General features: G+C 39.0%; 3 protein-coding genes across 3 annotated transcripts; all 3 read left to right on the top strand.

Annotated features, from left to right (window-relative positions):
• Positions 1-2170, top strand: LOC105156611 (galactinol synthase 1). The gene is made up of 3 exons (XM_011072789.3): positions 1-447; positions 1203-1658; positions 1736-2170. The coding sequence occupies exons 1-3, from the start codon at positions 103-105 to the stop codon at positions 1952-1954; spliced, it is 1020 nt and encodes a 339-aa protein (XP_011071091.1). The 5' UTR covers positions 1-102; the 3' UTR covers positions 1955-2170.
• A 650-nt stretch (positions 2171-2820) lies between these two features.
• LOC105156610 (pantothenate kinase 1) lies at positions 2821-7629 on the top strand. Its single transcript, XM_011072788.3, has 10 exons — positions 2821-3029; positions 3396-3605; positions 3821-3867; positions 4174-4290; positions 4888-5007; positions 5405-5499; positions 5626-5719; positions 6203-6334; positions 6691-6803; positions 7059-7629. Exons 1-10 carry the CDS (start codon positions 2951-2953, stop codon positions 7243-7245), a joined length of 1194 nt encoding a protein of 397 aa, XP_011071090.1. The 5' UTR covers positions 2821-2950; the 3' UTR covers positions 7246-7629.
• A 451-nt stretch (positions 7630-8080) lies between these two features.
• Positions 8081-11797, top strand: LOC105156770 (uncharacterized). Its single transcript, XM_088877934.1, has one exon. It carries the CDS (start codon positions 8081-8083, stop codon positions 11672-11674), a length of 3594 nt encoding a protein of 1197 aa, XP_088734060.1. The 3' UTR covers positions 11675-11797.
• Positions 11798-11882: the final 85 nt, after the last annotated feature.

The raw sequence follows: 11882 nt of genomic DNA, 5'->3' as shown, positions 1-11882 counted from the left end.
TGAAGCTCAGAAAAAACACCAAGGCAAATATTTACAGAGTTCACAAAGCTTCCTAGCTAGTTTTACTACTTACCTTAAAACACTCAAAAAATCTTGTCAGAAATGGCTCCTCAAGTGCCCTCCGTGGAAGTTATCCCAACCGGCACCGGGAAAATCCCGGCCATTGATGCCGCCGACCACCCGACAAAGGGTTATGTGACGTTCTTAGCTGGTAGTGGTGACTATGTGAAAGGAGTGGTTGGTTTGGCTAAGGGTTTGAGAAAGGTTAAGAGTGCTTACCCTCTCGTCGTGGCGATCTTGCCCGATGTTCCTGAGGAGCACCGTGAGATCTTGAGGTCACAGGGTTGCATTGTCAAGGAGATTGAGCCCATTTACCCGCCCGAAAACCAGATTCAGTTTGCCATGGCTTACTATGTCATCAACTACTCCAAGCTTCGTATTTGGAACGTAAGTAATCACTCATTTCTGCACCTTTAGACACTATATGATACTGACACGTCAGTGCACCATATATGTACATATGGGATCGATGCATGTGGGCTATTTATATATATATATATACATTTATATATATGCATATGCATACATATACTAAAATTGTCGTTCTTCCAAAATTTTCTTCAAACAAGATTTAACTAAATTTATCTGATTATATTATAAATGTTTTTATACTTAAACACGTGGCTCTTACTCTTTTTAAATCGATCATATGAAAAAAATAGCCAGCCATCTTGATCTAAATCGATTGTTGTTCATTGGTACCATAGTCTTGAAATTTTAGTTATCCTAATTCTAAGAATAATTTTGCAAAGTATTTTAGAATTGATTGTTATTTATAAGTTATACATGCATGAAGATCATAATTATCTTGTACTGATATAAATTGAAGTCCATGCTGATTCAAGTGATGACAATTTTTCCAACAGAGGAAAAGTAGTATAGTTAATTATGACCGGAAAAACTGTTGAGATTTTCATCAGTCCCAGACAAGAAAATTAATCGGACAAGAAAGCGTTGGATAAAGAAGACAAGAAATCTTTAGCCACAGATATGGTCTTCCTGCTCAACCCCTGCACATAACATTTTTTTTCCCCTTAACTAATGAAAAGCAAATGAGCCCACATGTATGTAGGATCAACAAATGAGATGATCAAATTGATCATGATGAGTTAATCAGAATGATTAACGTTAATTTGATGCAGTTTGAGGAGTACAGCAAGATGGTGTACCTGGATGCAGACATCCAAGTGTACGAGAACATCGATCACCTGCTGGACACACCTGACGGCTACTTCTATGCTGTAATGGACTGTTTCTGCGAGAAGACATGGAGTCACTCTCCACAGTACTCTATAGGGTACTGCCAGCAGTGCCCTGATAGAGTGAAGTGGCCTGCTGAGATGGGATCCCCTCCTCCGTTGTACTTCAATGCTGGCATGTTTGTGTTTGAGCCCAGCAAAGTCACTTATGACAACCTTCTTGAGACTCTGCTCATCACCCCACCAACACCATTTGCTGAGCAGGATTTCCTGAACATGTTCTTCCAACCAATCTACAAGCCAATTCCACTGATTTACAACCTTGTTCTCGCAATGCTTTGGCGCCACCCGGAGAACGTAGAACTTGAAAAAGTTAAAGTTGTTCACTACTGTGCTGCTGTAAGTAAAACTATTTCCCTTTTTTGTTGTAGCTTAAACTTTTATATGAGGTGGTTAGTAATTCTGTTTAATCTCAGGGATCAAAGCCGTGGAGGTACACTGGCGAAGAAGCGAACATGGACAGAGACGACATCAAGATGCTGGTGAAGAAATGGTGGGATGTTTACAACGATGAGTCACTTGATTTCAAGGGTGAAGATGGTGTTGCCGGGGAAGAGGCCTTCTCCAAGCCTTCAATAATGGCTTCCATGCCCGAACCTGCGGTTTCTTACATCCCTGCCCCTTCTGCTGCTTAAGTTTGAACAAGTGAAGGAGTTTAATCTGCAAAAATGATGCAACTCCAACGCACGTACGTCTTATCATGTTAACTAAAGTTTTCTGCTTTTGGTGTGTAACTGATCAAGAATATGCATAAGTTTGGTGCTGTCTGATTCCGTCTGATCATATGTAATCTCCTAGCAGTAAAGAAATGTAATTGTTCTGCTGCAATTATTATCAACTTTTCTCTGTTATACTATTAGCAAATCTCTTCCTAATTATGATTGTGGGTCCGCATACAGAGGATGCAAGATTCAACTTTATGATTACAGGGTTCACATAAAAGGAAAACTCCAATCTTATCGAGGTTAATTATACATAAGTTAATGTTTGTCATATAATTGAAATAGAATTTAAAAAGAGTTGAGTTTAAACCTAATCAGGCAAGAATTTCGACAAACTCAAATATTACTACCTTGTACTCACAACAGGTCAGAATCATGACCAACGTTTCTCCATCCTGATCATGTTTCGATCGAATGGTTCGCAATACATAAAATTTGCAGTTGTCTAAAATAAGAAAAGGAGATCCATTTGAAAGGAACGAATATATGAAAATAACATGTTCATGTTAGGACTAAATCAATCCAGTAAAAGATGGAATTTCAAGCAAGGTGATTGATGCATTGAGCAGAAGCTAAAGGACTGCTCTTTGTTACGGGATTATTGGGCTTCATCACTCTTCTGGAAATCTTTGGATCCTGATGGTTTCTGTTGGATGGGCCCTGCCCATGTTTAGATCAATGCCCAGCCCACCAACCCAAAAGAAAATTAAAAGAGAAGAATCTCCAGATTGGCTTTTTCTGCTGTCGTTGTCAGCAGCAGTTGGTGGAATCAAAGTGGAATTTTGCATCACAATTCTGACTAGTAAAACTAAAATGTAAGATACCAATAATGCACTCCATGTGTATCAAGTTTGATCAATAATTGAAACTGAAAACAAAGGCTTTCAATTCAATCCAAAGGAAGGAGGAATGGAGAGCGGTAGAGTTGAAGCGAAGATGGAGAAGAAAGAATCGGGTGGCGTCTCGCATCTCGCTCTTGACATTGGAGGTAATTTGGAATCTACTACTTTACATGTCGAATTCGGCCTTTTGCGGCATTGATCAGAAATTTGAGTTTTGGGGTGCAGAAACTATTAATTATGATTCTTTTTTCTTTTTTCCGGGTTTGCTGTATTTGGGAAAAGTAGCAAATTTGAAATCTTGATTTTTTTTTCCTGGAATCTAGTTTTGTGTATAACCTTAAGACTATGATCAAGAACAGTGCAAGTCTGTGATACAAATAGGCATTGTATCAATGTATACTTGTCCCTTTGTTTTCTATTTTGGTTTGCTGCAGAAAAGGTACTCTTTCATACCATTTACCAATATTTGCAGTAATGTCTGCGACATCCCTCTTCTTTTGTGTGTTATGCAGGCTCTCTCATTAAGATGGTGTACTTTCCAAGCAACAGCAGTAGGTCCATTGACGATCAGGTGAATGGTTCTTCAAAGGACGGATTGGCGGCTTCCGGTGGTGATCTTCACTATAGCCTCCTCAATGGGAGGCTTCATTTCTTTAAGTTTGAGACTAGCAAGGTCAATGATTGCATTGACTTCATATCCTCCGAGCTACTTCGACACTGTGGTATGCAATTCGTCAATTATCATCAGATGATGTAATATTTGAAATAAGCTTAGCCATCATAACATTTGCTATTCATTATTCTTGATCGTTTTTCACTTGGTTAAGTCAAACTTAACATCTCTCATTTTCTAGATTACTTGTTCTTTTTCCTATAACAGTAAATCCATATGTTGAGTTTACATTATTGTCGTCTAAGAGGCATATTCTGGATTCAGGTGCTCGGGATAATGAGGCTCCCATTAGTGGAAAAAATATCATCAAGGTAACTTTGATTGAATTTGTTCCAGTCTCTGATTACTTATTCAGATTTGAAAAAATGCAGACAAAACTATGTTTCAGACAGCAATATCCAGTATATTGCGCTATTTCGCTTTCATATGTCTTAAAGTTATCATCTTATTCTTGCTCTTTGAATAAATATTTTCGAGTTACTTCATCAGACAAAACTATATTTCAGAAGCAATATGATCTTTTCACCAGCAAGCACCACTCATGCTGTCTTGCTAGAGTTTTAGATATTAAATTTTATCTGGAGGAAGAATCTCTAATGAACAGCATTTTGATGAAGGCCACAGGTGGTGGGGCATTTAAGTTTGCCGATTTGTTTAAGGAAAGGCTAGGAATTACACTGGACAAGGTAGATGAAATGGATTGCCTTGTAAGGGGAGCAAATTTTTTGCTTAAGGTGGGAACCTTACTCCATAAAAGATTGATCTTCCAGTAGTTGTACTTATATATTACTTGTTTGACAAATATTGGAAGAAGCATATTTCCACTCTGAAATTTCTATTGCTGTCTCCAATATTTTGTTACATTGCTCATGAATCTGGGAAAAAATAACATTTAAGTGATTTTTCTTCAGAAATTAGTTTATTAGTTCTGATATTTGTTTCAGGTATGAGTTGAGACTTTTAATTGTATTCTTACATCTGTATTTCCACATAGAGAATGCATAAATTGGACAAATTTGCAGTTTTCAATTAGTTGAACAATTAATTGAGATGAAGCAATGTACAGTTCATCTGAGACCTTGGCCCAAGCAACCCACTGTTATCCTGTGATCATTCTTCATAAAGGAGGGGGTGATGCATCAACTGTTCACCCTTCTTTTGAATATGACTAGAGATCATTGAATTTGTCCATGCTTTTCAGAATGTTGTTGACAAATATGCTAGATAGCTCATCTTGGGGGGCTGGAAGTTCCTTTCCTTCTTCCTAATTTTTTCTTCTGTGTGAGGCTGTAAAAATGTGTTTCTCAGCATTTCAATTGTATATCCTCTAGACAGTGCACCATGAAGCATTTACATACATGGATGGCCAGAAGGACTACGTACAAATTGACCACAAAGATCTATATCCTTATCTCCTTGTTAATATTGGGTCTGGCGTTAGCATGATAAAGGTAATGTTTCCAATCTATCTTTCTGCAAAAAACTCAATTGAAAAGTATTCAGATTGCTATAGAGATCGAATTAAAACAAGAGTTGATGAAAACAAATAGGGGATGAATTTTTAACTCTTTTGTGTAGTGTGGGAGAGCTAGATAGGAAAAGTCAACTTCTGCCCAAACCCTTGTCTTTTTGCATTATATCATGTTACATCATCATCTTGGAACTTAGTAACAGGTAATAACTAGGAGGTAATGACAACATAGGACTAGTAAACAAAAAAAATTGTTATGCATGAACTGCTCGTTAATTACGAGTGTTGAATCAGTGGTACGAGTTACATTCTTTCCTTCAATTACATAATTCTTGTCTCAGTTTATTGCTGGTATCTTTCACCCGTTGCTTGCTTAGGTAGAGAGTGACAGCAAATTCCAGCGAGTTAGTGGAACAAGTGTTGGAGGTGGTACATTCTGGGGCTTAGGGAAACTTTTGACCAAATGCAAAAGGTCATGCCTCGTAGGTTTCTCATAATAACTTGATATTTACATTATCTACTGATACAGTGTTTCTTTGGTCAAATGCTTGCTATATCTTAAGAAGACTCCAATATGTTTTCTTATGTTTCTTTTCAGTTTCGATGAGTTGTTGGAGCTAAGTCATCGAGGCAACAACAGAGTGATAGATATGCTTGTTGGGGATATTTATGGTGGGATGGACTATTCGAAGGTATATACTCTTGATGCATTTTGTCTTCTTATTTTCTTGGTGTTTAACACAGATTGAAAACTGTTCTTTTAACCTGTAGTTTAAGTGCACAATACAGAGTTTGGTTATTGATGGAATCTTTGCTCATTGGTTTCAATATTTGGTGAAACTATGCAAACAACAAGAATATTAAGCGATTTAAACATGTTGATAGTTGAATCATGCAATGATCTTTCAATCTTTTGTTTGGTGATGAGATTTACGATATTAAGATTGTTGCATATCTATTAAGAATTTTCCACATGCCTGCTCAACCCATACACTTTACTGAACACAAGATGCAATGATGGCTGAGTATCATATCATGTCAGAATGCATAATGTTTATAGAGTCAACTCTTTTGATGCCAGGATGTAGCCCATGATCATTTCAATAATGATATGAACCACAATCCATATTGTTATACTAATAAATATAAATTGTTTCTGTGATTAAATTTGCCAGATTGGTCTTACATCAACAGCAATTGCATCTAGTTTTGGTAAGCCAATATCAGAAAACAAAGAGCTCGAGGATTATAGAGCTGAAGACATAGCCCGTTCTCTGTTAAGAATGATTTCAAATAATATTGGGCAGGTGAGATGCTCTTAGTCTTGAAATGTTTTGCTGGTACAAAAATGGTTTTCGTCCTTCTATTTGTACACGAAAGAAGATAGACTATTTTCACTACTGAGGCAAAACAAGCATAGGAAGAACCTGCTTCAACCCTGTGAATCTTATTAACTTGTCAAAAAAATGAAAATCTTTTTTAAAAAAAGTTGGCATTTCAAGGATTCCGGATGCTCATCTTGATTCAAATAGCTCTAACATTTTGTTATTTTCTAATAATAAATTTAGGAAAACACTTCAGATGAAACATTAAAAGTGATTTACATGTATATTATATTTTATCATTTAGTTTTCCTTTGCTGACTTCGATTTCAATCTTTCAGATAGCGTACTTGAATGCACTACGATTTGGACTCAAGCGAATATTTTTTGGAGGATTTTTTATTCGTGGACATTCTTACACAATGGACACGATATCTGTTGCAGTTAATTTCTGGTATTAACATTTTCTACCTTTGCACAATGCTCTTAGTTTCTATCTTTGTTCTATTTCCAGTCATAAAGAACAGATTTTTGGTCCTCTCTTTTTTATCACAATTAATGGAAATCAGGATCGCATTTTCAAGAATAGAACAATCAGTTCTCATTCTAATCTTCTCCGACCAATTTATCAAACCATGAGATTTGTGATTATATATGTGATGTTTGTCATTTGGTTGGACTTCATCTAATTATATCGTATTATTTCCAGGTCAAAAGGGGAAGCAAAAGCAATGTTTCTGCGGCATGAAGGATTCCTTGGGGCATTAGGAGCCTTTTTGAGCTATGAGGAGCATGATCTTGCCGATATGGCACATCAATTGTTGCAAGAATTTCCCCAAAGTTCTTATTCCACTGAAGATGGCTTTCGGACCGCACGTCCTGCCACTAACTTGTAAAGCTTGCATTGTGCAAATATGAAGAAGTACCATAAACGAAGCAATTCTATGTTGCTGCATTTAGTTGCATATGTGAAACAAAGTAGTACACCTGCACTGCAAGAACACCTAAAAAATTTGATATTTCAGCACGAGTTAAAGGAAGGTTGCCCTTTTGGTAGAAATGTCAAGGTGAGTTTATTTCTGCTAGGTTTTTCTTTTTCCCAAGTACACTAGATATCTTCTGTTGTGTAAAAATTATACAAGGGTATATTAAGTGACTTTTTTTTTTTCTTTCTTTCTTTTGTGTCTGTATGCGCGCATGCGTGTACTGGAAAGTGTTGTAAGAACTATATATGATACTGAAAAAAGGATTTTATGGAGAACTCATGTCTGTTCCTCTGATGCATTCGTAATCTTACCCTTATCCTATGTTTGGATTCTCAAATTTAATGAGGAAGGTACTTAAAGAAAATCCTTACATGATACGTTTTGTGTTTGGTATATTTTATGTAATTACGTATAGAAAACGAACCAAGAAAAGCAAAGGCAAAAAGGAAAAAGAAATTCTCATGATAGTAACTGTAAATGATAGTTAATAAATTGTGAGTTCATAAATAAGGGGAGAACGGAAGGAGTTTTCTGATCTCCAACATAAACTCTCAGGCATTGAAGAACTTAACTGCACAAGTTCGTTTAATGTTTACATTTACTGTTACAAATTTGGCGTCTTAATTCAGATCTCTGTGGAAGATAGAATCTTTACAGGCTTCAAATGTATATATATCAGACATCCTAAACTACTTCTGACTCAATCAGGATATGTAAGAACAAGCAACATCAGATGCTAAGAGAAATGAAACCTCTTCTCTGTTTTCTTCTTGTCCTCTGTGTCTGCCTCAACGCATCAGGAAAAAGAACAGAGAAGAGGAAGTATGTTTCCATTAGGAACAAGGCAAAAAACGAAGCACTCGTTGACTGCACGGCTGGGAACGGAATTTTCAAGAAATTGTTGAAGCCTGGTGAGAAAATTCTCTGGCGCTTGCCAAAGGGAACTGGAGGGAAGAGCACGAGCATGATTTGCCATGTCGATATTCGGAACGAGGATCACGTTCATGGATACTTCTCTGCATTTCTTCACAAGACATGTAAAAATAAGTGTAGGTGGAGGATTTTAGATGATTGGAGAGTGCAGCTGAAACTGACTCCTGGAAAATGGAAGACCTTTAAGCTGGAGCAAAACAAGGAAGATGCCAGGATTTCTGGTGATCAGTTTTGTGGAGTAACTAGTCCTGATTCTGCTACCAAAAGGGGGAAACATAAATCTGAAAATTGTGGTGGTGATTCTTGTAATGATGACAATCCAGTTTCATCTCCTGGAAAAGACAAATCTTTACCAGTGCCGCTTAAGAAACGAGAGCAGCATGGACCTAAGGAGGGAGATAAATGTCTGGGCTATTTTTGTCCGAAAGAGGGTAGAGCTTCACCACCTAAGCGGTCTACAGAAGGAACAACAAAGCCCAAAGAGCAGAAGAAATGTACTGGTGCTTCCTGTAAGAACAGTTCTCAGCTTTCACCACCTCCTACCAAACCAAAACAGAGAGGGAAACTTTGTATTGGTGGTTCTTGCGGTAGTAATGGCAAAATTGCACCGGCTCCGACAAACCAAAAGCAACCGCAGCAACAACCAAAGAAATGTGATGGCAAGTCTTGTGGGAAGGACACTAAGGTTCTGCCGCCTGCAAAACAGACATCGGTGTCCAAAGAAGCAAAGAAATGTGATGTTAAAGTTGCACCACCTCCTACACAACAAAAATCCCGTGACACTAAATCACCACCACCTACAGAGGGGAAATCAAATTCAAGAAATGCCAAGAAATGTGCAGGTGATTTGTGCGGCGGTGGTGCTAAACTTGCACCAGCTCCTAGTAAGCAAAAATCCCAACAGTCTACCAAATGTGACGGCATTTCTTGTGGTGGGAAAACCATATTACCTCCACCTGTAAGTGGGCAAGGGAAATCTAGAGGACCTGGTGCTGAGCTTGTGCCGCCTCCCAGGAAGGAAGCTAGACCGCCTACGACTAAAAAAGGGAAAGAGAGATCCACAGTTCCTGACGGCAAACTTGCACCACCTCCTACGAAGCAAAAGTCCAAACAACCAAAGAAATGTGAGAGCATTTCTTGTGAGAAGACAGATAAACAACAGCATGGGAAACAGACACATGGAGGATATGATGCAAAACATGCACCACCTCCTTCAAACCAAAAATCTGAAGGGCTTGATGCAAAACTTGCACCACCTCCTAACCACAAAAGATCCAAAGGGCCTAAAACCAAACTTGCATCACCTCCTACGAGCCAAAAACCCAAAGGGCCTGATGAAAAACTTGCACCACCTCCTAAAAACCAAAAATCTAAAGAGCCTCATACTAAACCTGCACCACCTCCTACAAACCAAAACTCTAAAGGTCCTAATGTGAAACATGCACCACCTCCAACAAACCAAAAATCCAAAGTACCTAAGGCAAAACTTGCACCACCTCCAGCAAACCAAAAAACCAAAGTACCTAAGCCAAAACTTGCACCACCTCCAGCAAACCAAAAATCCAAAGAACCAACGGCAAAACTTGCACCACCTCCAGCAAACCAAAAATCCAAAGTACCTAAGCCAAAACTTGCACCACCTCCTATAAACCAAAAATCCAAAGGGCCTTATTCAAAACCTATACCACCGCCTACAAACCAAAAATCTAAAGGGTCTCATGCAAAACTTGCACCACCTCCTACAAACAAAAAGTCTAAAGGACCTGATGCAAAACTTGCACCACCTCCTACAAGCCAACAATCCAAAGGGCTTACGGCAAAACTTGCACCACCTCCTCCAAACCAAAAATCTAAAGGGCTCGATTCAAAACTTGCACCACCTCCCACAAACCAAAAATCCAAAGGGCCTAAGGCAAAACATCCATCACCTCCTCCTACAAACCAAAAATCCAAAGGGCCTAATTCAAAACTTGCACCACCTCCTATAAACCAGAAATCAAAAGGGCTTGCACCACCTCCCACAAACAAAAAATCCAAGGGGCCTAAGGCAAAAGTTGCACCACCTCCTCCTACATACCAAAAATCCAAAGGGCCTCATTCAGAACTTGCCCTGCCTCCTGCAAACCAAAAATCCAAAAGGTGTGATGCAAATCTTGAATCACCTCCCACAAAACAATCCAAAGGGCCTAATGCAAAACTCGCATCACCTCCTACAAACCAAAAATTCAAAGGGCCTAACTCAAAACTTGCGCCAACACCTACAAACCAAAAATCTAAACAAGCTCATGCAAAACTTGCATCGCCTCCTACAAACCAAAAACCCAAAGGGCCTAAGGCAAGACTTGCACCACCACCTCCTACAAACCAAAAATCCAAAGGGCCTAATGTAAAACTTGCACCGCCTCCCACAAACCAAAAATACAAAAGGCCTAATCCTAAACTTGCTACACCTCCTACAAACCAAAAATCCAAAGGGCCTACGGCAAAACTTGCACCACCTCCTACAAACCAAATACCCAAAAGGCCTAGTCCAAAACTGACACCACCACCTACAAACCAAAAGTCCAAGAATGCTAAGGAGTCACCTTTTACCAAGGGGAAACCAGTGCTCAAAGGACCAAATGCTAAGCTTGCACCATCTCCTACAAAGCAAAGGTCCCAGCAACCCAGGAAATGTGTTGGGGCTTCTTGTGAAAAGAATGCTACGCAAACACAGCCAGCCAAGGGGAAACGAAGAGCTAGAGGAGTTGAAGAAAAACTTGCACCACCGCCTACAAAGCAAAAATCCCAGCAGGCCAATAAATGTGATGGCACTTCTTGTGAGAAAAATGCTAAACAATCACTGCCTACTAAGGAGAAACCAAAATCCAAAGAACCTGATGCAAAATTTGCACCACCTCCTACAAAGCAAAAATCCCAACAACCCAAGAAATGCGATGGTGTTTCTTGCGAGAAGAATGCTAAAAGACCGCAGCCTACAGAAGGGGCAGAGAAACCCAACACAAGATCTAAACATGCACCACCTCCTAATGCTAAATCACCAATTGATACAAAAGTGCAGCCGAAACCCAATAAAGATGCTAAAACTGCACCACCTCCTTCGAAGCAAAAATCCCAAAAACCCAAGAAATGTGTCGGCGCTTCCTGCGATGAGAACCCTAAGTCACCGTCACCAACAAAAGGGAAGCAGAAATCCAAGGCGCCAGTTACCAAACTTTCACCACCTCCAGTGAAGCAAAAACATAATTCCTCATCCCCCAAGAAATGCACGAGTGCTCCATGTAGACCAGAAACAGAAGGGCCACGTAAAGCCACAAAGTGCAACAGCGGTCGTTGCAATGATGCCGCTAGACCTCCACGACGTCATAAAGTCTTTTACTCCTGTATTAGAGATGACTCTAAGTAGCAAGCTATGTCCAAAGTGGATTCTTTTGAATAAACAAGTGGCAGAAGAACAGCTGCCTTGCAAAAGTGCTTCTCGGGGCGTATATATATTCATCTGAACCTAAGCTTATTTGCTTCTTTGTTCTATTCATTTCTTGATTCCTCTGTGATCATACCTTTTACTTGTTCACAAATATAATAGCTTTAATCATATTGATGAATAATCTGAA

This window comes from Sesamum indicum, linkage group LG2, assembly GCF_026168435.1.
Source record: "Sesamum indicum cultivar Baizhima isolate 11 linkage group LG2, ASM2616843v1, whole genome shotgun sequence".
Classification (NCBI taxonomy): Eukaryota; Viridiplantae; Streptophyta; class Magnoliopsida; order Lamiales; family Pedaliaceae; genus Sesamum; species Sesamum indicum.
Note: the sequence above shows the minus strand (reverse complement) of the source record. Positions and strands in the feature narration are given on the sequence as shown.